Source organism: Platichthys flesus, chromosome 12 (genome assembly GCF_949316205.1).
Source record: "Platichthys flesus chromosome 12, fPlaFle2.1, whole genome shotgun sequence".
NCBI classification, from domain to species: Eukaryota; Metazoa; Chordata; class Actinopteri; order Pleuronectiformes; family Pleuronectidae; genus Platichthys; species Platichthys flesus.
In genome coordinates this window covers 7,659,514-7,684,841 of record NC_084956.1, presented here as the reverse complement: position 1 = coordinate 7,684,841, position 25,328 = coordinate 7,659,514, and the positions used below count along the sequence as shown (strand labels likewise).

At 43.6% G+C, this 25,328-nt stretch overlaps 4 protein-coding genes across 6 annotated transcripts in view; 3 read left to right on the top strand and 1 right to left on the bottom strand.

Annotated features, from left to right (window-relative positions):
* adam12b (ADAM metallopeptidase domain 12b) overlaps nucleotides 1-1,621 on the top strand; it is a 76,748-nt gene extending 75,127 nt beyond the window's left edge. Inside the window, exons 22-23 of the mRNA XM_062401702.1 lie at nucleotides 230-396; nucleotides 1,291-1,621. Coding sequence (XP_062257686.1) covers nucleotides 230-396; nucleotides 1,291-1,342 — 219 coding nt within the window. The 3' untranslated portion in view covers nucleotides 1,343-1,621. The remainder of the gene's footprint in view (nucleotides 1-229; nucleotides 397-1,290) is intronic.
* A 4,029-nt stretch (nucleotides 1,622-5,650) lies between these two features.
* dhx32b (DEAH (Asp-Glu-Ala-His) box polypeptide 32b) lies at nucleotides 5,651-12,170 on the top strand. The gene is made up of 11 exons (XM_062401227.1): nucleotides 5,651-5,991; nucleotides 6,096-6,289; nucleotides 6,686-7,061; nucleotides 7,148-7,384; nucleotides 8,020-8,113; nucleotides 8,195-8,344; nucleotides 9,057-9,248; nucleotides 9,336-9,476; nucleotides 9,647-9,837; nucleotides 10,428-10,618; nucleotides 11,269-12,170. Exons 1-11 carry the CDS (start codon nucleotides 5,716-5,718, stop codon nucleotides 11,435-11,437), a joined length of 2,211 nt encoding a protein of 736 aa, XP_062257211.1. The 5' UTR covers nucleotides 5,651-5,715; the 3' UTR covers nucleotides 11,438-12,170.
* A 695-nt stretch (nucleotides 12,171-12,865) lies between these two features.
* Nucleotides 12,866-22,896, bottom strand: edrf1 (erythroid differentiation regulatory factor 1). 2 transcript variants are annotated; one of them, XM_062401464.1, is made up of 26 exons: nucleotides 22,621-22,896; nucleotides 22,291-22,423; nucleotides 21,338-21,546; nucleotides 20,723-20,789; nucleotides 20,512-20,637; nucleotides 20,255-20,379; nucleotides 20,016-20,163; nucleotides 19,633-19,734; nucleotides 19,418-19,539; nucleotides 19,046-19,157; nucleotides 18,627-18,774; nucleotides 18,430-18,541; nucleotides 17,992-18,103; nucleotides 17,602-17,880; nucleotides 17,428-17,499; nucleotides 17,194-17,341; nucleotides 16,894-17,088; nucleotides 16,447-16,647; nucleotides 16,101-16,319; nucleotides 15,690-15,916; nucleotides 15,429-15,587; nucleotides 15,187-15,336; nucleotides 14,814-14,967; nucleotides 14,125-14,330; nucleotides 13,818-13,990; nucleotides 12,866-13,720 (listed from the first exon to the last, which is right to left on the bottom strand). In XM_062401464.1, exons 2-26 carry the CDS (start codon nucleotides 22,372-22,374, stop codon nucleotides 13,558-13,560), a joined length of 3,813 nt encoding a protein of 1,270 aa, XP_062257448.1. In that variant the 5' UTR covers nucleotides 22,375-22,423; nucleotides 22,621-22,896; the 3' UTR covers nucleotides 12,866-13,557. The 2 variants fall into 2 exon arrangements, with proteins under 2 accessions (XP_062257448.1, XP_062257449.1); XM_062401465.1 differs by having other exon boundaries at nucleotides 16,894-17,085.
* A 327-nt stretch (nucleotides 22,897-23,223) lies between these two features.
* Nucleotides 23,224-25,077, top strand: si:ch1073-143l10.2 (uncharacterized protein LOC565165 homolog). 2 transcript variants are annotated; one of them, XM_062401443.1, is made up of 6 exons: nucleotides 23,224-23,352; nucleotides 23,431-23,494; nucleotides 23,571-23,655; nucleotides 23,876-23,949; nucleotides 24,383-24,634; nucleotides 24,725-25,077. In XM_062401443.1, the coding sequence occupies exons 1-6, from the start codon at nucleotides 23,253-23,255 to the stop codon at nucleotides 24,807-24,809; spliced, it is 660 nt and encodes a 219-aa protein (XP_062257427.1). In that variant the 5' UTR covers nucleotides 23,224-23,252; the 3' UTR covers nucleotides 24,810-25,077. The 2 variants fall into 2 exon arrangements, with proteins under 2 accessions (XP_062257427.1, XP_062257428.1); XM_062401444.1 differs by having other exon boundaries at nucleotides 23,257-23,352; nucleotides 23,439-23,494.
* The last annotated feature ends 251 nt before the right edge of the window (nucleotides 25,078-25,328 follow it).

Sequence of the window (25,328 nt, the reverse complement as noted above, 5' to 3'; positions counted from 1 at the left end):
AGGAGGAGGAGGAGGTTTGGGCTTCGTCTCATCTTAGCTGTGGGACTTCAGAGAAGCTGCTGATAACACAGTGCCCTCTAGTGGAACGTGTCTGCTCATGTCTCCTGATAGCGTCTATACGGCCAATCCATATTCAAAGGGAGACGGGAGGTGACTCAGGTTTCTGTTCATGTGTCTGGAGATAAGATGAATGTGCTTCTGAGGTTTAATGTTTTTTCCTCTTCTGCAGGACTATGAGAAGCCCCGCCCACCTCAGAAACCTCTACCTGCAGACCCACTGGGGAGGAGCTCCCGGCTGGGTCACAGTGGGGGGGTGCACATCCCGCGCACCGGACCCCGCCCCATACCCATCCCCACTGTGCCCAGGCCTCCACCGACCATCCCTTTACCCAGCAGGTCAGTGCACCATGACAGTGGTGAAACGCACAACATCAGCTACACATCATTAATCTTCCTCTGCTTGTTAAAGTGATGGTGTTTTGTCATCCAGACTTTTGTGGCCATTACATAAATGTTAGGTGCAGCTTCATTTCCTCTAAAAGGTAAAATGTCAACTTTACTGTGGAGTCCTTATTTTCTACAACAAAACATTTCTGTGGCCACGATTCAACACTTTAACTCAATTGGGAGATTTGACTGGTTGGTGGTGCAGTAATTTGAGTTTAAACGTTCTGAATAAAAACCTCCTGAACATCTTAATATTGGCTCATGTGCAGTGATTCCCTCTGTAATAATCCACTCTTGTTTAAGGATGATAATAAAGTTGTATTTATCACACTGTTCTACATAACGGAAACAAGACCTGCATTTAATATCTCTCTGTATTTAACCTTGCTCCGCTGCAGCCATTTGTTATCAATCAGAGTTGTGTGTTGGAAGTGTTACAAAAACACTACATCGTGACTTTTAAAGCAAAGAGGAAATCAAAATATTAAATCAGATTAGGAAAAAATACATTTGCATCATCCAATGTGAATTTTATATTTCATACAGCTCGAAGGTTCAATGTTTTCTGTATTGCCCAAAATTCATCTGTAGCAGGTTTTACATCCAACAAAATAACCTTCTCTGAACCTAACTAACCTTTAACCTAACTTACCATAACTCTAACTTAACCTAACCCTGACTTAGCCTAGCCCTGATCAACCCTTAACCTAACCTACCCTACTGTCAACCCACTAAACACATAGATGTAGTCAAGGTAATGAAAGATAGTCTTGTGATTCAAAATGGAGCATGTGATTAGGTTGGTGATGGGGAACAGTTGTTCATGATGTGTTTGTGTTGCAGACCGTTGCCGCTGTTGCCCTACAGACCACCAAAGACTCAGAGGGACTGCTGAGCTCCGGACGTCCCGGGGACAAGTGGATCAACTCTCCTCACGTGGAGACTTTTCTCGATTTGCACTAATCACTGAGACTCTGTTTGGACGTCTGGGACATTCGGACGTGTCACGGACTCTCTAAGGAAAAGGGGGCGAACGTCCCACCTCGGTGCTACGCCTCTAACAGGTGCTTTGTTGTCCTCGCTCAGGTACCAATGAACTATTTATCTATTTAACTATTTAACTTCAGTATCACCATTTTGTGCACAAAGAGCGACTCTCTCTCTCCTCACCCCCCCCCCCCCCCCCGAGGAAAAGGTGAGAAAACATGGTGTGGTTTAGGATATTCCTTTTGGATTCGTTGGTGATCTTTTATACTTTTAGTTTTTCTCGAATGAAATGCTGAAATATATGATGTTTTTTATAACCAGTGAAATTGCTTGAATAATAGAAAGAAGTGTCGGTGTTGGATTTCAATGAGGATAAAGGGACATGGAGCACAACTCAGCAAGTAGTTAGTGTCGCTTGTGGCCCGTGGGCAGTGTCATTTATTTAGTCTTTTAAAACCATCTTTTATATCCATGCCACCATGGTGCTAAAGAATAGATTTTAATCGTCTCTTTTTTTTTTTTTTTATCCCCTTGCATTAAATATAACAAACAGTTTTCTAGGAGCAACTTTATCATCATCTTAAGCCTTGGACTTTATTTTTTACTTTAGGATCAGCTCATTTCACAGCCTCACGCTCATTCTCCTTTATTTCCTTATAAGTTCAGTCTCGCGGGAAAAGCTCTTTACACGCATGTGACGCTCTGCACGTGTTGGACTCTGGACACGTTCTCCTGATGCTGGCAGACGCTGCAGAGCCTCGACACATTTCACTGACTGATTGTGTGCCAGAGAATTACACCAACACCAAATCATTCAACGTTAACTCTGTGTTCGGGTTTGTTTTACGTTCGAGCCAAGTTGGATGACTTCAGCGCCGCAAGCTCTCCAAGAACTTCCCTCGAGCGCGTCCAACGAGAAGCTTAACGTCCGTCCTGTCTTTCTTTCTCTCTCTCTGTTTCTTTTGCCTTCACAACATTCAGTTTGAATTCTGTACGGCTGCTTCAGTCCTGATCTGTGATGATTCATGCGTCCGCACCATCGCTCTTAAGATTCAGAGCTCGCCGTTGCACTTTTGAGTTTTGCCCCTTTCCTTGATTTCTTTAGTTTTTGTCTGTTGTTGACTTGCTGTTTTACCAAGGAGGGATGTCGACTGTTTAAAGATCTCTCACCCCCCCCCCGTGTCAGTGTTCACTTTGGATAATGCATACCTTTCTTCCATTTGTCTATAAAAAGTGTAAATGCTTTTTTTCTCTTGTTTTGGACGTGTACGTGTGTCGAACGGTCGGAGGAACTGCTCTCTGTTGGGAAAAACTATTTGTGAGTGCCGTGTCAGTTAGTCGTTAAATGTCTATGCCATTTGTAAATCCTAATTGTACTGTGTTCATTTGCATAAGTGTAACATGTTTAAAAACCATTGTAAAGTGTAAATACTGTAAGTCAGTCCTCATTTTTTTTTTATGTTCTTTTTACAAGCACAGCGATGGAAGAAGTAGTTTGAGGCCGATCCCTCAATCACAGGCCGGGGGGGGGGGGGGGGGGGGGGGTAGGGGGGACGACACGTTTTTTTTATAATCTCCCTGTAAACTTGTCGGCGAGAGACGAATGTTTGAGGAAAACCATTTAAACTGAGAGATTTGATCGATGGAGTCAGATCCAAATAAAAACTGCCTTTATGACTGTTTATAACATGTTGTTTTCATTTCATTCTCACTTTGCTTTGAGAGAAACTTCTTAAAACTAAGCATGTTGTGATAAACCAGGGCTCATAAGGATAAAAGTGTCAGTGTTTGATAAATAATGAGGTGTTTGTTTGTTATGTTTTTCCCCCTCTCCAGTTGGTTTGTTGTTTGTTTGTTTGTATGTTTGCAGGATTACGCAAAAACTGCTCAACAGATTTCCACGAAACTCAGTAGAAGGATGCGATATGGAGATTTGAAGGTTTAAAGAACCTATTCAATTATGGAGCGAATCCCAGATTTATTGCGAAACAGGGCGATATTTGACAATTTCATTTTTTACCCAGGGAAACATTTAGGAGCCAATCGACAAACTGACTGAAGTTTATTTTATCACAAATCACATAGTTATACATTTTTAGGTGTTTTAGGTCCTGTCTAAGATGTTGGCTAATCTCTATGAACAGCTCTCTACATATGAATGCAGATAAATTAAAAAGCTGAAAGTCGATGGATACAGTATTTGGTTCCTTTGTTCTCCACCCGTTTACCTGCAAGCAACCAAACAAAGCCTGCTCCAACCTGATTGGTCAAACTAGCGACGGAAACCATAAGGCCCCAAAATTTGCACCTACAGATTCTGCACATTCACGTTCAGAATCTGTGATCAGGTCTTGATGAATAATATGAATATGACATCTTTCAGGCCACTCAATTTAGGGGCAGCTTGAAAGAGATACAAGGATTCTGATCATCTGCAGGATTTTCTTATATTGAAAATTATGAACAGAAATCACAATCGAGCATAAATCCAACAAATAACGTATGAAGACAAACAAGAAAACAACAATAAAACTGAGCTGCTTTGCTCGGCCTGATTTTAAATAAGCAGATTCTTAGTTTATGAAAACTCAAGGAAAGCATCTTAATGACTTAGTGTATGATTGACTGTGGTGTCCTGTGACTTCATCCCGCGGGTCTCCTCTGGCCAGAGCAGGCTGGTTGTTCAACACTGCCCCCTGTCGAACAACAGTGGTCATTACAAAGGCTGAAGCTCATCCACCTCCCTGCTTTGATCTTGTTACGTTGCAGTAATGTCCTCAATCAAAGCTTCAGGTCAAGTTGTCCTCTAGTCCTGATTAGGGATCAGCTCCACCAATTTAGACTCTGACTGAGGAGGAGTGAAGCCACAGGAAACACCTCTGACCTTAAAACACACTGCGGACACACACATCCAACCGTAGAGAAATTAAGTTAAGCAAAAAGAGAACATTGTATTTTGTATTATATTTCTAGCTTGTTGTTAGAAGATCCACTCTCAGCTCTGTCAGTATTAAACTAAACGTCATGGCTGTTTGCAGTAGAGTCATCTTTACACCCTGGATTATCTCAACCAACAGAGAAAAGGAAGATCTTCTTTTATAAACTTTAATTTTGGAAGGATAACTAACTTTTTTTCTCATGTTTGCATTTACTAATCAAGTGAAGTGTCAAAATATGTCAATAACAAGACTTTTTCCATTAGTGTATCCATTACTGTGGGGGGGCTGGAACCATAGCTCACCCCGAACAGGTTTTATCACATCATGGCTGACGTACTGACACAAACAACTATTCACCCTCACTCTTATGAGCAATTACATGGTTATTAAAATTATAACTGCATGCCTTTGGCCTGGAGGAGGAGGGAGGCATGTCCAGAGAAAATCACATGACCAAGGGGAGAAAGCACAAACTGAGAAACTTGAATAAACAAACGACAAAAACAATTAATCCATTGTCATAAAAGCAGCCGTTTTCTTCTCAGTTGATGGACTAATTAATTGTTCAGATAGTTCTTTACCACGTGTCAGTTTATTCTCAGGTACGGAGCTAAATCGCTGTTAACACCTAATCAGAGTCAAATGTGAAATTTGTTCCCAGCTCACTTTATGATACAGTATATTATCAACCACTGTTGTCCCATTGTTTGCCAAGTGTCCAGTGCAGAAGCATCAAACCATTCAAATAGAAGGTTTATATATCCACAGGCCTACTTTTCAAATATCACTTTTAATACTGTGAGCGAATGTACATATTTGTTTTCTTTTGACAGAATGATTGAAAAGTTGTTCGCGGAGTTTGTGCCAACGTTGACAGGTCTTGATGTTCTGGCAGAGTTGTGTGTTTTTTTGGGGATGTAGCCCTCAGTCGTTTCAGTTTGTCGACCACTGAGATAATTAATTTCTAAATGACTGAATTAAGCCACAGCTGATGAATAAATGCATTTATGTGGAGCTTGTGGCCTTTGCGTGTGAGCCAGTTCCTGTTTTAAACACCAGACCCCTCTGAGTCCCTGCCCATCTATCTTTGTTCTCACACCACCCTTTGAGTGTGTGTGTGTGTGTGTGTGTGTGTTGGATTTCTATGGGATTAATGGCCACATGACAACACTGGGCAGGCCGCCTGCTGAGTCCTTTCATTTGGCTTCCCTCGCAGAGTCCGTGTGTGTGTGTGTGTGTGTGAGCTGTCCAACAGTTTACTGAGAGCTGGAGGCGTCCAAAACTTCATTCCCGCGGATCTGTAAATGAAGTCTGCGCTGGAGAGACCGGGAGCTCGCTTGTGATGGAGCGGGACGTCACCAGTTTATCAGGAGAGGAGCATTTTGAGGGGAAGCTGTGCTCAGACGCAGAATCCCTGAGTCAAGGGGACAAAGACTATGATGACATCTTGGAGCTCAATCAGTTTGACGGACTGCCGTACTCCTCCAGGTTTTACAAACTGCTGAAGGAGAGAAAAGAGCTGCCAGTGTGGAAGGCAAAATGTGAATTCATGGACACTCTGGCCAAGGGACGCTTTGTCGTTGTCAGTGGATCTGCTCAAAGTGGGAGAAGCTCTCAAGTGAGTACTGCGGCAAATGTCTCACATTTCCTCTCACGCGTCAGCGGACTGAGATATCCAAACTCTCCTTACTTCCGACTCATCTCTCTGTTATTCTGAAACAGATTCCCCAGTGGTGTGCCGAGTTCTGCCTGTCAGCCCGGTTCCAGCACGGCATGGTGGTGTGCACCCAGGTGGACACGCAGCAGGCCGTGGATCTGGCCCTGAGGGTGGCGGATGAGATGGACGTCAACATTGGTCACGAAGTGGGCTACAGCATCCCTTTGGAAACCTGCTGCACCAACGACTCCATCCTCAGGTACCTTTACAGCAGCTCCTCCTGCTTTCTCCCCTGCAGAAATGCCTCGTCACATCAACCCCCCCACCCCGCCGCCTTTTCTCATCCTCGATGGGGGTATGGGAACAAAAGGCTTGAGGGGGTGGGGGGGTCTCCTCTTTTCAAGCGGCCCCTCCACAGCTGCCGGTTTCCCTGTGTGCACACTAATTATCAGAGTAAATTACACTAATGGGGGTAAAGCTGAAGTGTAGACAAAGTGTCTTTCATTAAGATGCCATTCTGAGCAGCGCTGAATGGATTTCCTCAATATATCGCTCAGCTGTTTCAGCCGAGAGGCTTCCAATCCAAACAAACCTGCTGATTTATTCCAGGCATTAATGAATTTGGATATACAAACTGCTTGATCACCCTCCTCAGGTACTGCACTGATGACATGCTGCTGAGAGAGATGATGTCGGACCCTTTGCTGGAGCACTACGGCGTGGTGGTCGTGGACCAGGCCCACCAGAGGACTGTGGCCACCGACGTGCTGCAGGGCCTGCTGAAGGACGTGGCCCTGCAGAGGCCCGAGCTTCGCGTGGTCCTCCTCAGCTCGGACGAGCCCGGCCCCAAGCAGCTGGCCCACTTCACCGGGGCGGCCGCGCCTCTGATCCGCCTGGAGAGCCCCGGGGCAGGGGAGGTGGTGTACAGCAGCACAGGTGACGGCTACTTCTGCTCCGCCCTGCGTCTGGTGCTGGAGATCCACCGGTGTGAGGGGGAGGGAGATGTGGTGGTGTTTCTGGTGACGGCTCAGGTAAGAAGCAGCACCACTTGATGGATGAAACCAGCCTGTAGATACATGTCTTTGCCTGACTTTACTCTTTGATTACTCTCCACCAGGAGATAGATCTGGCTCATGACCTCCTGAGCCATGAGGGGCAAAGCTCACCCCGAGACCTGGGTGAGCTCCTGCCTGTTGCTGTGCACCCCGGTCAGCCTGGGAATCTACCACTCCAGTGCGAGGAGGAGAAGGGTCGGACCCGCAGAGTCTTCCTCACATCCAGCCCCAACGAGGACTTCTTCTGGGCTGTTAGCTCCATAAGATTTGTTATTGATGCCGGGCTTGAGAAAAGATTTGTAAGTTTGTCCTTATGTTTTAAATAAGAGTTCAAGTATTTAAATAAGGCACTTGATGTTAGTGTAGGATTGTTCATATATTTGATTGAATGTCTTTTAGTCTAAAATTTTTTAGAGGTATTCAGATACTTTACTCGAATAGAGCTGATGAGAGAAAATCTCACATCCCAAGTTTTCCAGTGCATTCAAAAAGTATTCAGCATTAAGAGGATCTAGGGAGAAGAACATCCCCAAATCCAGATGTTTCCATTAAGAGCTGAGTGAAGCTTATGTCAATATGGTTCTTCAGTTTTAGTTCTACTTTTACTTTGTTATTATGGGCTGTTGAATGTGGATTGATGAGGCAAATATTATTTAAACTACTTAAGCATCAGGCTGCAACTTAAAAAAAATGAAAAAGGGTAATTATCAACTAAATCTATTGAAAGTACCACCTCTGACTATCATATATTATTTATATTATTTATATTATTTTATGTATTTCATTTATTGCCGATGCATTTGTATGTAAGTTGAAATTTTATTCTGCTAAAGAAGACAAAAGTTACCTGAAAGATCAGATAAATGTAGTGGATTATTTAGTATTTAGGTGAGTGTGCAGAGTTCTATTCCACATCTGTAACTTGCTGTTGCAGGTTTATAACCCCAGGATCAGAACGAACTCGGTCATCACTCAACCAATCAGCACGGGTCAGGCCGAGAGCCGCAAACAGCTCGCGGGTCCAACAGGTGAGAAAATAGACTTTTTAAATCTCGTGCTGCCAATTCTCTGCTGACACCTTGTCTGAAAAAGAGCCCTCTGTCCTGCAGGCAAGTGTTTCTGTCTGTACCCGGAGGACAGACAGCTTCCTGCGGAGGCACGACCACATATCATGGAGTCTGACATCACCTCCACTGTGCTCTTCCTCAAGAGGATGGAGATCGCTGGGCTGGGCCACTGCGACTTCATCGACAGGCCGGGTGAGATTTATATAAAGTGATGAGAGACATACAGAGGGAATATTCTTTAAGTCCTCGGAGACGATGACACCAATGGTTCAGTCAGTCTGTTCCCTGTTGTTCCAGCGGACAGCCACTTGTTCTTATTGGGGGGCAGTGAGCCGTGCCTCAGCTGAACTGACAGCTTCTGTTCCACGAGCATCGTTTCAGAGCTGACCTGCTTCTGTGTGCCTTTGTTTCTGCGGATTTATTCATCCACACTAACTCAAACCCACAGACACACAGTGAGCCTCCCATTAGTTGATTAGAGTTTAGTCACAAGGCGGGGGGGAGGGGGGGGGGGGATGACATGGCGGATTTCTTTCGTCCAGGCCTCATTTTCTTTCTTCGTGAGTTCATCGGAAAAAAACATGTTTATTGGATAGAAAATCTCTTGTGTACCACGAAATACTTAATTTTGCATAGTGATGCATTTCAAATATGGGTGCGGATTATAAAAACCCTAATCTGCTGCTGCCTTTTCACTGCGGCTGTACACACTAGGGGTTCCAGTATACTTGAATTGTCACAGTGGGTCACTGCTTTGGATTAGAGTTTAGACAGCATGGCAACAGACAAATAATCCCTCACAGATTTAGTCTAAATGTATTTGCATGAATAAATAATCTCCTAGTTTAGATACAAATACATTTCATAAAGACATGTTCATGGTTCTCTGCTGGATTTGGTTCAGACCCTGGAGGCCTGATGCAGGCTCTGGAGGAGCTGGACTACCTGGCCGCTCTGGATAATGATGGCAACCTGTCTGAGATGGGCATCATCATGTCCGAGTTCCCCTTGAAGCCCCAAATGGCCAAGACTGTGCTCGCCTCCTGTGAGTTTGACTGTGTCCGCGAGGTGGTTATCATCGCTGCCATGCTAACAGGTAACAGGTGCAGACCCAAAGCCAAGTTTTCTGTTGTACTTCTACCAAAAAACAGTGAATTCTTAACGTCACCCTTTGATTTTTCAGCACCTTCTTGCTTCGTGGTTCCCTCCGCGGACCTGAAACCAGAAGCAACCCAGTCCCACTTGAAGTTCCAGCACCCGGAAGGAGACCACTTCACACTCATCAACGTCTTCAAGGCCTTTAAAAAGTCTCAGGTGGATCCACGTGAGTTTACGGATAAGAGAGTATCGTCTGCATAGAAACACACAAATCAGAGATCAACAAGAAAGGAAGATCCTCGTGAATTATAGCAAAACAAGCTTCTTGGCCATAAGCAATGTAATTTTTTTGCAACAACATATTGTACAAAAAATAATTTCCCTGTGTGGCTCTAGACTGTAGCGTCGAGAAGTGGTGTCAGGACTCCTTCCTGAACCACACTTCTCTGTTGATGGCTGACACTCTCCGCGTGGAGCTCCTCGACACCCTGAAGAGGATCGAGCTGCCCGTCTCGCTGCCGGCGTTCGGTTCCCGTAGAAACACCTTCAACGTGAAGAGAGCCCTGCTGGCAGGTTTCTTCATGCAGGTCAGAGAACTAAACGTTACTGTGCCACTCTTCCACTGACAAGGCAGCTCTTTCCAGCAGCTACACATCAACTGACACTTCACTTGCTTTCATCTCTCACCCCATCCACAGACATGTCAACTGACACTTCAACTAAGTTAGTCTCTAGTCTCCACTTTTACAATTACAGGTAATATATATTACACAATCATCTCTAATTACTATCAGGTCTTACTCTTCAACTGACAGGTCCTCTTCCACTTTCCCTGAAACCTTCAGCTCTATTTATCAAGTACACTTCCACTGCTCTCAATGCTCGAACCTTGACTCAGCCCTAACCGCACACACACTTCAGCAGGAGCTTTAACTTTGAACTGCTATTCCGGCTTCTCTCAGTATTTGTATTTAGATTTCACCTCTACTGTTTTCAACGGTTTAAGTATACTGCTTCAGAGAATTTAGCCTTTTCATGTCGTCTATTATGTTTTCAAGGCAAAATCAAAAAGTATGACTTTATAGCATTTAAGATGCTCTTGTCTGTAGTTGCTTCTTTAAAGTGTTCTTAGTCTGTTGGAATCCGTCTGACTGCGTGTGGGGGTGTTTTCCCTCAGGTGGCGCGGGATGTGGATGGATCAGGGAACTACTTCATTATGACCCATAAGCACGTGGCACAGATTCATCCTCTGTCTGGATACGGAGCCAAGAGCCCCAAGCTGGGCCTGCCTGACTGGGTGCTGTTCCATGAGCACTCCTTCTCCGAGGACAACTGCCTCCGCACCGCCACCCACATTACACCTGAGGAGTAAGTCTCTGCCTTGATAACGCTTTGTTCAAGATGTGCACTTGTTTGCAGTCATGTATCTAATCAAACAGTTTTGAAATGTAGACTCCAGTGTCCAGCTGACCACCCTCATGTCTTCAGATTGATTCAGCCTCAGTTGAGCAGAGACTAGTCAGGCTGGTTGTGGCGGGAGGAATCCTAATCCCTGTTTTCTAGTATTCTCTGGGTTGGAGAGGGGATTACGGATCGCACAGATGCCTGGGAATGTGAAGCTGCAGCTTAATGGAGGAGGAGAAAGCCCCTCTGCGCTTGTCATGCTCTCTTAGGCTCCACATCATCAAACTGTGTGAATCAGTTCAATTCAGCTCGAACTGGAATAGAAATCAGAAGAGGACAGACCCCTTGAATTCAACCAAGCTGCACCAAACTGCTCACACTCACAAATATCAGTCTCCTAATGTGCCTGACTTGAAAAATTTGGAGCAAAATTAGTGAAAATGTGTAAAAAACAGAGAAATAACGACGGTTTAAGTGGAAAAATAATATGAGATTCACCCCTTTTTCCCTGATTCTTTATTTTGCGTAATCCAGTTGACAAACGCACAAATGGAGAGAGGTGAAAACACAACCTCATCTGCCACACCTTCAAACTTCGTCTTCTCTCCTGCCAGGTTCCTTCAAATGGCGCCGCAGTATTTCTTCTACAACCTGCCGCCCAGCGAGAGCAAAGACATCCTGCAGAACATTTTGAACCATTCTCATTACAGAGAGGAGACACCTTCACCCTCCCAGGAGACGCCACAAGAGGACCAGACCAGTGACCGCTGTGTTGTACAGTGACGGGCCGAACCACTGCCCCCAGGGGGGGTGATGAAAGAACCTGTATTACCAGTAACCAGTTATGCACTAAACCGTATAGAATCAAATTGTCTGTGTAGTTGTTGAGTCAATCGTACACTTTCATCAGATCTTTTTTGTAGTTTCATCTTTGCACCACTGTTGTGTCACAACATCGTGTTACATTAATAACAATATCTGCCAGTGCCACAAAGTTCTTATGTTGTTTTTTTAGCATCTTATTGTATTTAAATCATATTCAACAGAACAATCTGGTAACGTAATTTCTAAAAATAACTTTCTCATACTTTCAATGTTAAACTTATTATTTATTGTACTGCGATGTGCTTTTCATTTGAGTTTTTCTGTTGCTCCACATCTTCCCCTCAGTCCCTGTCCATCGCTCAGTCCCCCCCAGCAGTGGTCCAGCCTGATTAATGAGGTTCAGGGACAGTTTGCGTCCCCCTGCAGCTCCATCTGGTGTCGATACAGCTCGGTGACTGCAGGGTGACCCAGTTCACTGACACTGTATTAAAAACATCATGTCCTCTCCTCTGTGCAGCAGGAGCCGCTGCCAGGACCCACTTAAAAACCATCACTCTGAGGAGCTTTTTCCAGGGCAAAGCAGCTGTGCACAGGACGTGTTGACATTGTTTGAATATCTGGATAAATAAACTGAAATTACAGCCCAGCCTGTTGGATTGCACTTCATGTTTGTTACCCAAAAATTGGAATAAAATTCCTCCACTGAAGCTTGATCTGATGTGTTGTATGAGCCCGAGAGCACGTTGGCATTCTGTGATGCTTCTGAAGAAAAATTTAGAAAACTGTTAAGATCTGTGTTAACATCCATCCTGACAGATCCAATCACAAGTGGACAACTCTACGTTATTGTGTTATGTCAGTCAGGACCACTCCGCTCTGTTCTGGGGCCTCCCTGCTCCTCCAGGTAAATACGTGGTGAAGCCTAGAGCGGAGAGAGCGCCTCTCCGTCCTTCCAAAGCATAAGGCAGGGAGAGCGGCAGCAAGAACCCGGAAGGGAACAGATCAGGAATCAGTGACAACAGAAATGTCACTGAATAAATGAAACACTATGAAAAGGGGGGAGCTGGGTTGGAGGTGAGTTGCAGGGCGGCTTGCAGAGGAAGTAGCCGGGGTAGACAGGCTGCAGCAACTTAAATAAGGCACCTTGTTTTGAGCTTTGCCAATGAGTGTGTGGAAGGGAATCAGTTGATGTGTCAGCTGCTGAAGCTGTCAGGTAAACTGGGCTCGACTTTGTGGCTCGAGTCAAATTAATATATGCCCTGAATGTGTCTCCTGTGACCACTTCCCTGCTCTTTATACGTGTGTGTGTGTGTGTATGTGTGTGTGTGTGTGTGTGTGTTTGTGAAAGAGTGTGTGGGAAGGAAGGACTGACAGAAATTCATTACATAAAATTTAAAAACCTTTTATTTCCATGTCACAGCAAACCATGCTGATATAAACTCACATTTATACATACATACACACAGCCATGTGGACAAACTCTTCTGTTTGCATTGGATGTTGCCAAAGTATTGCACATATCTTTTTGGAAATTAAATAACTACTTATTTAACTCTTATTTCACTTTGTCAAACTACAACCCACACTTTTTTCATAGCATTACTGGAGTTACTGAATATCAAATATGGCAATTATATTGAAATTAATTCTTTTTTCTGAGCCTTTGCCAACGATTTATGTCTATTTAAGCCCTGTATGTAGGAGTTATGTGTAATTTGAAATTTGACTTATGGCGGATGCACTCAACAAATCCAACAGAGAGAAGGTTTAACGGTGATTCAGAACTGTGTAAGCAATAAAGACAATTAAATAACACATTATGAATTTACAACAAAAAAAATGAACAATTCAAACCCTGGGATGCAAATGCTATAAAAAGATGAACTTGTTTATAAGGCGCGGGAGGTGAAATTAGCTTTGAACCGTTATTCAGAGTCAGACAGTTGCCTGAGGATGAGTCTGTTAATACTGATGTCAGTTTTTAGTGAAAACAGTCATCAGGAGTTCCCAAGAATTCAGACTGGATGTCCGGCAAGGTGTGGGGAGCAGCGTCAAAGTCTAGAGTGTCCTCCTCGTCATCATGAAGGTGTACCCGTGTCGTCACTTCCTGTTTGCGGGGTCAGCTGCTGCAGCAGGTCTTTGTAGACGCCGACCCGGCTGAGGAGAGGTGCGTTTTTCTCGGCTCGCAGCAGCTTGGAGTAGACATTCTTATACGTCTTCAACAGCTCCTCGTCTTTATTGCTGTAAACACACAGGAGTGAGCATAGTGAAGGTATAAAAGGATGTTCGATGTTTACAGAGCCGGATGAAGAATAAGAGTTTGGGGATTATCGCTCACCTTGGTTTTCGTTTCAAGGTCGTCATCAGTTTGATGAGCTGCAGCAGCAGGAAGGAGAAGCTCGGCTCGAACACGCCGATTAGCTTCCTCACTTCCTGGAGGTTGAGTCCTGAGGTGGGACCGGTGGCCACGTCGGGAGACTGAGCCGAGTCCGCAGCGTGGGGTTCACTCGGCTGCAGCACGAGGAGAGACGGAGAAGGACAGGTCAACGGGACAGCACGTGTTGGAGAGGGGACAACAGAGCAAAGCTTTGAGAAGATGAATAAGCACAAGAGAGCATGTCCAAAGAAAAAAGGAGAAAACTGACCTCGCCCTGCTCCTCCTCCTCCTCCTCCTCCTCCTCCTCCTCCTCCTCCTCCTCCTCCTTCTCCTCCTTCTCCTCCTCCTTCTCCTCCTCCTTCTCCTCCTCCAGCTCCAGCTCGTTGTGAATGAGCTGGAAAGCATGACGACTTTCTGTCATGATCTCCAGAGCTCCAGTCAGGCTCTTCAGCTTCGCCCCGCTGCTGCTCTGACCTGTGGAAGCACGATGTGAAACATTACTGCAGGAGGCTGTGGACAGAAAATTAGTGAGGCTCTTCCTCAAAAAGATGACCAACGCAACAGAGCAGTTTGATCTCTGTGGAATTATTTATATGATTTTACATGAAATCAAGAGGGCAATATTTCTTTTAAAGCTGGTGAGGTGGTTTACTTCTAAATTCATCAAAAATACTAGGAAAGGTAGGAACGGTGCATTGAGGCTGAATATATATGTACCACATGAATGACACATGCATTTAATATTTGTTTTGGTAATAACTATCCTAGTAATATATGGAATATAATCAACAGTTTCTTTTTTTGTATCCTTAAATGTCCATTTCCTTTTTTAGGTTCTTGGGCTGGATCATGATCTGTGTTTCTGTTGCTATGAGGCTGTGTCATATTTTTGTCAGTTTGTTTGTTCGGTATTTCTGTTTTGTTTTTTTTCGTTGAGAAAAAAGGCTGTTTTCTCACCTGCCATTGTGAACTCAGCAAAGGCCACCCTCTCCAGGAGCGTGCGGAGCAGCTCACAGGGAGCATCTTTGAGGCTGAGGAATAAACAAACAGCCTTGCTGTAGTGAAGCTCTGCCAGGCTCCGATGCTGCTTCCTCAAGTGTTCGTCTCCCACCTGTCACACAATTAGAGCCAGGAGCACAGACACCCGTCAGTGAGCATTATACTGAGGCATCACCAGCAACTCTATTCCAGTCAGCCTGTGGTTCCTTTTTCTTTAAGCATGATCAAACACATGTCTATGTCAAAAGAGTGAGCCAGGGCATATGAGTGTTTGGAACGAAAAGCAAACAGATATTCAGAATAAATACGATTTATTTCCACGATTTGCCACCTGGTTGCGGAAGCAGCTGTGGTACATAGAGGCCAGGCGGTGGTGGATGGTGGCAGCTCTGTACTGGTAGAGCGGCTGACGAGCCGACTCAGTCTGGAGATCACAGAACTTCAGGGATTTCATCATCGCCTCTGTCACCTCTCGCTCAATCTGGGAAAAACACATGATACAAACAGAAAGATGTAAACAATGATCTTCTGATTTGAAGACATCAAAATGTGAAAATCCGGTAAAGCAGGCACCTGCTCCTGGGCCTTCCTGGACAGTGGGGCGTAGTCCTGCAGAAGTGTTGCCAGGGTGAAGTAGGTAGTGGACAGCTCCCAGTTCACACTGTCCCACACCAATGGGTGGTTTGCTCGGTTTGCCAGTGACCTCATAGCCCGCAAGTAGTAATCTATGGCCTGGGTTCAAATGAGACAAAAATAAGGTCCAAGATAAAGTAAAAAATAAAAGATTACAAAGGAACAAATACTTATTAAGACGATCAGTGTTTGTCGTGGCACCTTGTTGTAGTAGAGCGCCTCTTCAGGGGAGAACTCCCCTCGGCTCTGGTCGCCAGAGACGGCGCAGTGAGCCTGAGCGCAGATTCTCATCAGTCGGCCGGTGTTACACAGCAGCAGGGCCGAGTTGGTGCTGTCCCTGATGGCTTCAAAGTCCTTCATACCTTTCTCGAAGTAGGAAAAACTTTTTTTCCACATCTCCTGTTCTGCTACGGACACAGACTTCTTGACTGGAGGAGGGAGAAAGATAAACCTGATTAGACAAAGCAACATGGACAGAGCCACAAGTAAGAGTAATCAGTTCTTAAAGTTGTGTTTGAGTCTGTATTTCTTTACTGATCTGAGTGCAGTGGAAAGCTAGCTGTCCCTATTATTCTGGGATATCTGTAACTGTAATTATTCTACCCGACATACCTTCTTTCTCAGTCTGCATGGCTGCCGCCTGGTTCATGTAGTAAACTCCCATCTCATTGCGGATGTTTCCCAGCCGTCTGAGCACCTGAGCCAGTTGATCTGACTCCTGATCTTTCAAAGCCTCCGAGACGAGCAGCTCATACGCTGCCTCGTAACATTTACTGCTGACAAACAGCTGGTACTCCGGGTCGATCGACAGGTCTGTGGCCATGTTGAAGGCTGAAAGGTAGAGAAGGATACGATTGACAAATGAAATGGACTTCTATGTGTTTATCTCTAGTTTTAATATGACATTTTGGACATTCAGGACATTGTGTGTTGTGTATGATTGTCTTCAGTGAGTGACCTTGGCAGCTGCTCTCTCTGTTCAGGCTGTGCAGGATCTCCTGGTCCTCTTTGGTCTGGTAGCTGTACTCCTCCAGGTAAGCGGCTCTGTTGTTGGCGTTCTGGGCCAACATCAGCTGGATGTCTCCACACAGAGACAGACACTGGCTGTGGAACTGCAGCACCTGCGAGTGCTGCGTCCCGCTTACTGAGCAGTAGGCATCTGGGGGAAACCACAGAAGATGATGGAAAGAGAAATAGACGTTTGAATGACTTTATTATTATTATGCTGCACATAATTTGGAAAGTTATGGAGCAGTTTCAATCGAGTTAAGGACCTGACCTGTTTTATCATTCAGTTTTTAGATTAATATTTGCTTTGTGAAAACATTATTTAGGACTGCTAGAAAGAGATAAAAAAAAGAAAGAATGAAAGAAAACAACTTAAGTTGAAGTTAAACAAACTTACCGTAGCACTGCAGAGAAAGCTTGATGTAGCGCAAAGCTCGGCCGTACTTCAGTAAGTTGGTGGCGGCGTCAGACAGGACAAAGTAGGCCTTGGAGGCTTTGAGGAAGAGCTGCAGCTTCATGTGGTGCTGCCACGAGCCAGGGATCATCCCCGAGCGCGTCAGGTGCTTCTGGCCGCCCTGCAGGGTCCCCACTGCTGACACACACATGATCACAGCCCGTTTGTAAGGAAATAAGAAGACATATTCACTGTCTTAGAATGTGGTATTACATCAGTTACTAAAAGGGACTGAGAACTGACCTCTCTCCAGAAGAAGAGAGATGCCTTTCTCGGAGGCGCAGGCTCCAATAGCATTTCTGTCTTCATATTTGAGAGGGATTGGAGTGTTGGGGTCCGCGGCTGGGAGGTCGCTCTCCATCTTAATGCTTCCATCCACTGCCTTCAGGCCCTGTGTTGTGTATCACAGCGATTACTAACTGGTAGCCGACACTTCACATTATCAGAGTTGTATGTCAACATCATGCGGAGACTTGCCTTCAGTACGTAGCTCAGGACGTGTCTGCATCTCTCCTCCTTGTCTTGAGAAACGGGGAAAACTCCACTTGGCTGCAGAGATTTAAAAATATAAAATTAGGTTCTTTCACTTATTTTTCGCTCCTCTCTCTCCCTGTAGGTCTGTGTGATGGAAACATGTGTAGACGCGCTCACTCTGATCTGGTGGGTCGATTTGTATTTCTCCGGCACAGACAGCTCCCCTACAGAGCGAATAACAGCCACAGCTTTACTGTCGTCCTGTGGGTTGGAGCTGTTGCTGTAGGAGCCGTTCTCATCGCTGTCCTCCGTCAACTCTGCCTCCTCGTCTTCCTCCCTGTCTTCGTCGCTGTAGCTGTCCTCGGAGCCGCCGGCCCGGAGCGACTCTCCCCCCTCCTCAGGGGGCTCGTCGAGCTGGAACAGCTCTGACAGCATGTAGTGGGCTGAGGCGATGATCTGAGCAGATACACGAGAGCGGATCAGGTTCAGTCAGAGAGTTTCACGTTCTACTTTCTCTAAATATAAATAGCCACCTCTGCCCTATTGTTACTTAGAATTCCTTCTTACCTGCGGATGCCTCTCCTGATCTAGAAGCTTGACGCAGTTTAAGAGCAGCGTTCGGACGGTGCCATAGTGCTTCCTGTTCTGTCTCGCCTTCAGCATTAGGTTGCTGGCCACCCTGCGCCACAGAACACACAACAAACGAGGATCCATTACAGCTGACACACTTTACTGATTCAAACACATCTCATCTGCAAACAATGTTGAATTTTACAAGGGTTTCACTTAAAACTGTATTTACTATTTTTTAGTAGTTATCATTTAATAGATATGGTAACAACAAATTACCATTGAAATACCCAAGTTGACTTGGGTATCATGTTACTTAAACTGACTCAAATAAGGTTTCAGCCCTGGACTTTAACGCTTCAAATTTAACTACTTTTCCAAGAGAAAACTGCAGAACAGAGATGCTCTAATGCCGAGTCTTTCTAAGATTCTTACCTGTAGAGTAACACAGCCACAGGGAGAGTGAAGGGATTCTGACATTTCCCTTCTTCAGCCTCCTCACATAAAGTAGTAAGATCATAAAGCTTCACGATGTCACTCCCACTGGCTGTGGGTTTAAAAAGTTCCAATTAGAAAACATTGAGAAACACATAGTGATCGGACTGAAGAATTCCTGTTTGTTTGTCTCCCACCTTTAAAAAGCCAGTAGGTGTGACCCTCCTTGGTGCAGTTGGACTTTAGGAAGGAGAGAATATTTTGGGCGATGTCTTTCACAACCCTCGTGGAGAAATTGGAGTTCTCCAGATGAGGGATGTCCTCTGTCTTTATCATCTCGTATTTCTGAAGGGAAAACCACAAAACAATGAAAAAGGTTTTACCAAAGTTTTTTTTTTTTTTTTAAATGAACAGGCCTACACAGTCTTTGGTACTTAACTGATAATTTCTTATGGATTTTAAAACTCAAATGCAACAACAGAAGATTGTACAATATGGAACCTTTGAAGCAATTTCCCTGCCCTCAAAACAGTTTCAGTTTATACAATGAAACATTATCTATGGCAATAATTACTTGGATAATAACAACACTGGACAAAAGGCAGCGGGCACTCACCTGAACGATGCCATTAACGTGAAAACACATGACCAGTTCGGGCACATTGCACATCAGATTGTCGAGCCAGTAGTCGATACCTGTCAGAATGTTGATTGGTTTATTGTTGTCCCTGAAAAACACAGAGAAAGAGGGGAAGAAGGAATTATTATTAGTAGTAAACGGATGCATTATCTTTACAGTTCAGCTCAACGAATTAAAACCTGACCTACTAACAACAATTACCAGCATCTATCATCCCTGTGCTGAGACGTACTGTGTGTCACCATCACGACCATTATACAGCCATATTTTATGAAAATGTTCAATATCTTGTAGACGCAGACATTTCCTTTTATTTCAGATCCTGGATCAGAACAAACAAGTTCCAACCTGAGTCTCAGACTGACGGCAGGATAACGACCACCTCCGAAAATAGGCATGTTGGATCCCACCAGCATGTGGATATCCTCGAACGTCCACATGATGTTTCGCACAAAGTCGTTTCTTAAACCCTGTCGAAAATAACATAAGATGATATATTAACCATAAGCTACCACCTGTGGTCATACATACCATTGAAAGAAGGTTATAAACGTTTGTGTTACCTGACTGTTTTCCCCCTCGTTGAACAGAGCTGGGAGGTTTTGCTCTTCAAGTACAGCCGTCACTTGACCCAGAGCAATGTTGCTGTCCAAAGAAAAGCTTTCCTACATGTTTTATAGAAGCAACACTGTCAGTGTTAGTAGTGTAAAGCAACATCTCACACAGTTATCAGCTTAGCCCTCACCAAAGAGCCACTAAGTCAAAAAACACCTGTTAGTTATTTGCTGTGCACAACGGATTAAATCCCTATAAATTCACTCAATCCTTTTCAGTGATCAAAAAAAAAGTATTACTTAAATTTGTCAGACCCCGATTATATTTTTCAAACATTTTTTCAATGATTACTTTCTGCTATTTTTCACAGTTCTCAGAGATTTCTTCGGACCTGCTTGGCAGCGTCCGACTCTTCTGCTTCAGACGGCGTGCTGGTGAAGGAGGTGGGCCATGTAGAACTGAACACCTCCGTCTCGTTCTCCACCTCCCCTTCATTCAGGTTGTCTGGTACAGGCTCCGCAGCTCCATCACCATTTATACTGCAAGAAACACAGAGTTAGAGCCGTAAGGTTGCCAGAGGAAAGCTAAGAGAGATGCCCAAGAAGAAGTGTAACCTAACAGATAACTCACCTGTAGTAGAGGAACTTTGACAGGATGGCTCTCTGATACCAGTGCTCTTTACTCTTCTTTTTCCTCTGCCACTTCTCATCTATTAGCCGCTGGTAAAACTCTTTTAGCCACGTCCAGTCTCCGGTCTATAAAACACGCATAGCAGGAAAATACAATCAGTTTAACCTCATACTGTCATTAAGACACCTTTGAAAACATAGAACAACAATCCTAGTAAGGATCTCTCGTTGATTTGTAAAACTAAAACCCTGCTCTACCTGAGAAGACCTCATGAAGAGCTCTTGAATGTCCAGGTCGTCCAAAAGCAGGGTCCTCCCGACGCGGTGAACGGCCATGCTGACGTGAGACTTGCTGTAGGGAATCTTCAAAAGCTTCTTGATGTTCTGAATTTGAGAGAAAACAAAGTTAACGACAGCTTTATGAACATGTTCCAGAAACAAATGTCAGCGCCGGAGCGTCTCCGCAAACCTCAGAGTCTGACACCACGTCAACATCGTCCCCGATGCAGTCGATGAATTCGTAGGCCATCCCAAAACTACAAAAGAAGAAAAGGAACTTAATCACAACAGTGTTTGCAAATGGTAATATGGATAAAAGGCTCAGACTGATTAACAATTAATCAGAATCCATGATTTATCCACTGATAATCACAATAGTTCTCCGCTATCAGATATGCAGCGAGAAGTTTTCCAGACAGTTTTGTAAAATTATTGAAAAAATGTGGAACGCATGGAGTCAATAGAGCAGTGAGTAACAATCAGTCTTCATGAGTGTGTTCTGACCATCAACAGCGGCCATCTGCCCAGCAGGTTTCCACAATTAAGCAGAGCACAAAGCATGACGCGTTGAGCCTCTAATATAAACCGTGACTTTGACTGACTAACTAGAGGTGTTTATAATACTTAGTGTTGCCTTATTGAAACAAATAGAGTGGTCAAAACATTATATTTAGAAATACCTCTGTGTATAATGCAAAACACTTCAGCAGCACACACTACACTCTGTAACTTTTCAGATCACAACAGCCTCACATTAGTGTACTACATAGCAGTTGTAGTAATAGTATTATTCAGGATGTTATACCTAGAAAAAGGTTTGCTCTTGCTGCTGGAGCCCAGTACGGTGGTGCCCGCGCTGCCCAGCTGAGGGTTTTCTCTCAGCCAGTTGGCGGGAGGCAGCTTCAGGTCGGTCTTCTCCTGCAGCAAGGCATAGCTGGTCGGTGGAGGGGCGGCCGAGTACTTCACCACGGCACAGCTCTTAATTTCAGTGCTGCCTGAGCATATGGCCGAATCCTATAGAATAAGACACCATGAATTAGCAATGAACACAGACAGTATTTCAGGTTTTTCCCACGGTACAAAACATTGTCCATGGTTTCCACACATAAAATGTATATGTAAGGCTGGGGAAAACTATTTACGTTAAAAAGATTTTAATAATTGCAAAGCTGTTGGAAATTGACAGACAATATCATCCCTGAAGGAGGCCATGATCTTTTAAAATAACTGTAAAATCTGGTTTTAAAACCTTAAATTAAATTCTACCACTTTGTTTGTTTCAGTTCACATGGACCAATTTATGTTTTAGTCTGATTGTACAGATGTGTCAGATATCGATGTGTCGATGTCTGTAAACATGTCGGTGTGAGAGGAAGTTATAGAAAGAGGAAAAGATTAGAGGACTGTACCTTTCGAATTAAATAGAACTTTAAAGAAAAATAACATTTTCCAAATAGAATAAAGTGCAAACAGGCAGAAAGGCGATGTGCAGAGTGTTGTTAATCATGATTTGCATCCACACAGCTAAAAGAATATATTGATACCAGGTCTGAACGGGGTCTAAAGGGGGCCAGTGACAGATATTACCCCCGGGCCCCTTCAGGAGCTTAATCCGGCATTGACCATTGTCAGTTGTGAAAATGGATTTGACACAAAAGGTGACAGTGACTTTAAGAATCCACACACAACAATGACTGACCCATAGGAAGCTACTTAGATTATCATGCCAGATCATTGAAGCATTTTTCTGTTACTTACATGTTTGCTGTTTTCACCTGAGCAGGTGGGCTCTTCCGTCACATTGTCCCAGGAGGTCCCAGGCTCCCTGTCCCCAGAGCTCATACCGAACACAGCACCGTGGATCCAGCTGATCCCTCAACAACCCACCGGCCTGCACATGTTGTCACGGAGGAGACATGAGACAGAGGACGGACGAGAACAACAGTATCGATCAAGTGTTAGTGGTGGCTTTAGTTTGCTATGCTAGCTTTGGCAGGCTAGCTATCCAAATAGAACCGCTGAGCCGTAGCGCTGAGAAAAAATAAAACAAGTTGTAGTTAAACAACACTGGATTAAAATAACACTCACATGAGAAGCTGCTGCTGCTCCGTTAACCTCAGTTACTTGTATTTAAGGGTTTGAATGAGCCTGTATCTTCTCTCTCTCTCCATCTGTTGTTGTCAGAGCACACGCTGGTCTAGCTGAACAACAACTTCCTGTTTCAGCTTCAAAACTATTCCCCTGTTCCCTGTCATCCACCGGAATTCATCCCGATTCTACAGTAAAATACAAACAATATATTTTAACAGTAAATGGTGTAAAATAAAGCTCAAGTCGCTGAGCGTGTTTCAGTCAGAGCGATGTAATGATAAATGGCATGAACCGGAAGTACTAAGAGTTGGCAGCTCCTGCACTTTCTAGAAAAGTTGAGTACATTCTGTTCTGGTGGCTTTTATTTTGAAATGCACTGACAGGGCTTGTGCTTATTGCCTTCTTTTAAAATATATAATAGAACAATGACAAAGTGTGTTTGAAGTCAGTTAAAGTCGAAATTAATACATTTAATTTGCAATGGTGGAAAGAAATTAACATATGTTTGATACTTTCTACTTCTATATTTTATTCTAATATTACTACATTGTGCTCAAACTGTGTATCTTCTTACAGGTTGTTTTTTTTGTGTGGCTGGGTTGACGGGGTTTACGCAGACGACGGATCACATGACCGCAGAGATGGCCAACTGGAAGAATCACGTGCGTGCTGGACTGCAGCAGAGAGACCAAACTGAGAAACTGCCTCATGTCGGTGTTTTTACGACACGTAAGATCAACAATATCCTTTCATCACTTTTTAACAGCGATGCTCTGACTGTCTCAGACTTGTTTGTTTTCATTCCAGTGTCTCAGCTTGAGGAACGTTTTGAAATCCGCAAACAAATCCTGGATGACGTTCAGTGTAACAGGTTAGAAAATGCAGAATTCCACTTTATCCGACATTTGTTCATTTCGATTTATAAAACTTAACTTTTTAATTTTCAGCTCTGAACGAGATGGAGTAGAAGCTAGAAAAAACACTAAAATCCTTCATCTGCAGCTGAGAGAGACTGAGCACCTGTCAGAAAAGGTGGACAAAATAATATAAATCAGCTGTACAGACAACAGCAGTTTCCTGTAATTAAATAAATGCATTAAAAAAATGTTTGATTTTAAACTTGTAAAAATAATCTAAGAGCCACAAAGTTACAGCAGAGAAAGAAATAGAACAACATTATCATCTGTGTTTTGATAATTGACCTTTGAACTGATCGCTCCAATTTAATCAACTGGTTCTTTTGTCTCCCCAGTTGTCGCAGACCGTCACTGACCTGACCACCGTCCTGTATCTGAAAGAGGCTGAGCTGCAGTACTGCCAGTCACGGTAAGATATGGACAACCATAGTCATCATAAAATATGATCTTCAGAAACAGAAAGTGATGCCCTGTTGTTTGTTTGGTCATATTTAGACATACATTTCGAACAGGCTTAATTTTATTGTTTCAAATCATAAAAAAGTCTAAAAAGTCAGTGTTGATACATTTGTAATGCAAGGAAGGAAGTTAATATATTATCAAATATAAAAATGAACTTCAGCCTCCATCTCCAACCTACTAACTTTCATACAATCCTTTACTCTATTAGACATCATGTTGAAGAATTCATAAATGGTCATCTTGAAAAATAAAGTGTGTGTGTTTTGAAGTAAAACTGTTGTATAATGACAGAACTACATGAGTAAAAGTAATTTACAAGCCAGTCTAAAGAAAAGGTTAGAGGTAAAATGAATCAATATTTCATTACTTTGCTATTTCAGTGTGTCCCAATACCGTCAAGAGGCACGTACCCTGGCTAAAGGGAAGAACACCCTGAAGGTGACCCTTTCAGAATTTGAATTCATCATAGAGTGTCAGTCCAAAGAGTTGGCCACCCTGCGAGCGGAGCAGGAAGGACTGAAGGAAACTTTGACGCAGGCTCGGAGAGAGAAAGACGAATTGTTGCAGCGGTGGATGGAGGAGAAGAGGGAGGAGGCTGACAGGGTGAATAAGAACAACGATGCAGAGGAGCGGTAAGAGAGGCGGATTTGTGATCTCAAAATAAGAGTCAGCACGTTTCTGGAGATTTTATTAAGTGGTCCATGATTCCTGCTTTTCATCAGGTGGCAACGTTTGGCCAAACAGCTGAAGAAGCATCTCCAACAACAGGAAAAGGAAAAACCATTACTTGTAGACACGTCTCACTGAATAAGTTTAAAACCCCAACCATCTGAGGTGATTCATGGATTACACCATTTTTCAGTCAGTGCCTGGTATTCATGAACATTTACCAGTTCCAAAAATATTAGCAAATTTTTATAGTTATATTTTAACACATTTTAGAATAGCTAATTGTATTAAAATAAAAAACTAGCTTTTTCAGTTCAGTATGAGTTGTAAAATTGTATTATATAGTTAATAAGTTGAATATATCATTGTAATGTATTGCTGTTAAAAATAAAGTAACTAAACTTTTCATTTTAGTGAATTATCCCTCCCTGACGTTTTCATCCATCAAAGAAACATTGTATTGTAATGCTCAACCTCTTGATTTAATTTAATCAACTAAATAAATTTAAATGAAATTAATCAATTGATGAAGTGCAGAACTGATCCGTCAATACTCGCATACAGAATTATACACGAGGGTGTCGATTATCCCAACTAAGCTTTTATTCAACATAACTGAAACACTTGCGCCCTGGTTAATATAAATCTTTAACAGTT

Coding starts and splice junctions, on each gene's coding strand:
- dhx32b (XM_062401227.1), top strand. CDS start 5,716: ATGGAGCGGGACGTCACCAGTTTATCAGGAGAGGAGCATTTTGAGGGG. Junction 8,345..9,056: donor CGACTTCATCGACAGGCCGG/GTGAGATTTATA, acceptor GATTTGGTTCAG/ACCCTGGAGGCCTGATGCAG. Junction 9,477..9,646: donor AAAGTCTCAGGTGGATCCAC/GTGAGTTTACGG, acceptor GTGTGGCTCTAG/ACTGTAGCGTCGAGAAGTGG.
- si:ch1073-143l10.2 (XM_062401443.1), top strand. CDS start 23,253: ATGACCGCAGAGATGGCCAACTGGAAGAATCACGTGCGTGCTGGACTG. Junction 23,950..24,382: donor CTGCAGTACTGCCAGTCACG/GTAAGATATGGA, acceptor TTGCTATTTCAG/TGTGTCCCAATACCGTCAAG. Junction 24,635..24,724: donor AACAACGATGCAGAGGAGCG/GTAAGAGAGGCG, acceptor GCTTTTCATCAG/GTGGCAACGTTTGGCCAAAC.
- edrf1 (XM_062401464.1), bottom strand. CDS start 22,374: ATGAGCTCTGGGGACAGGGAGCCTGGGACCTCCTGGGACAATGTGACG. Junction 17,342..17,427: donor TCCTGAGCTACGTACTGAAG/GCAAGTCTCCGC, acceptor TACACAACACAG/GGCCTGAAGGCAGTGGATGG. Junction 16,648..16,893: donor GCTTTCTCTGCAGTGCTACG/GTAAGTTTGTTT, acceptor GGTTTCCCCCAG/ATGCCTACTGCTCAGTAAGC.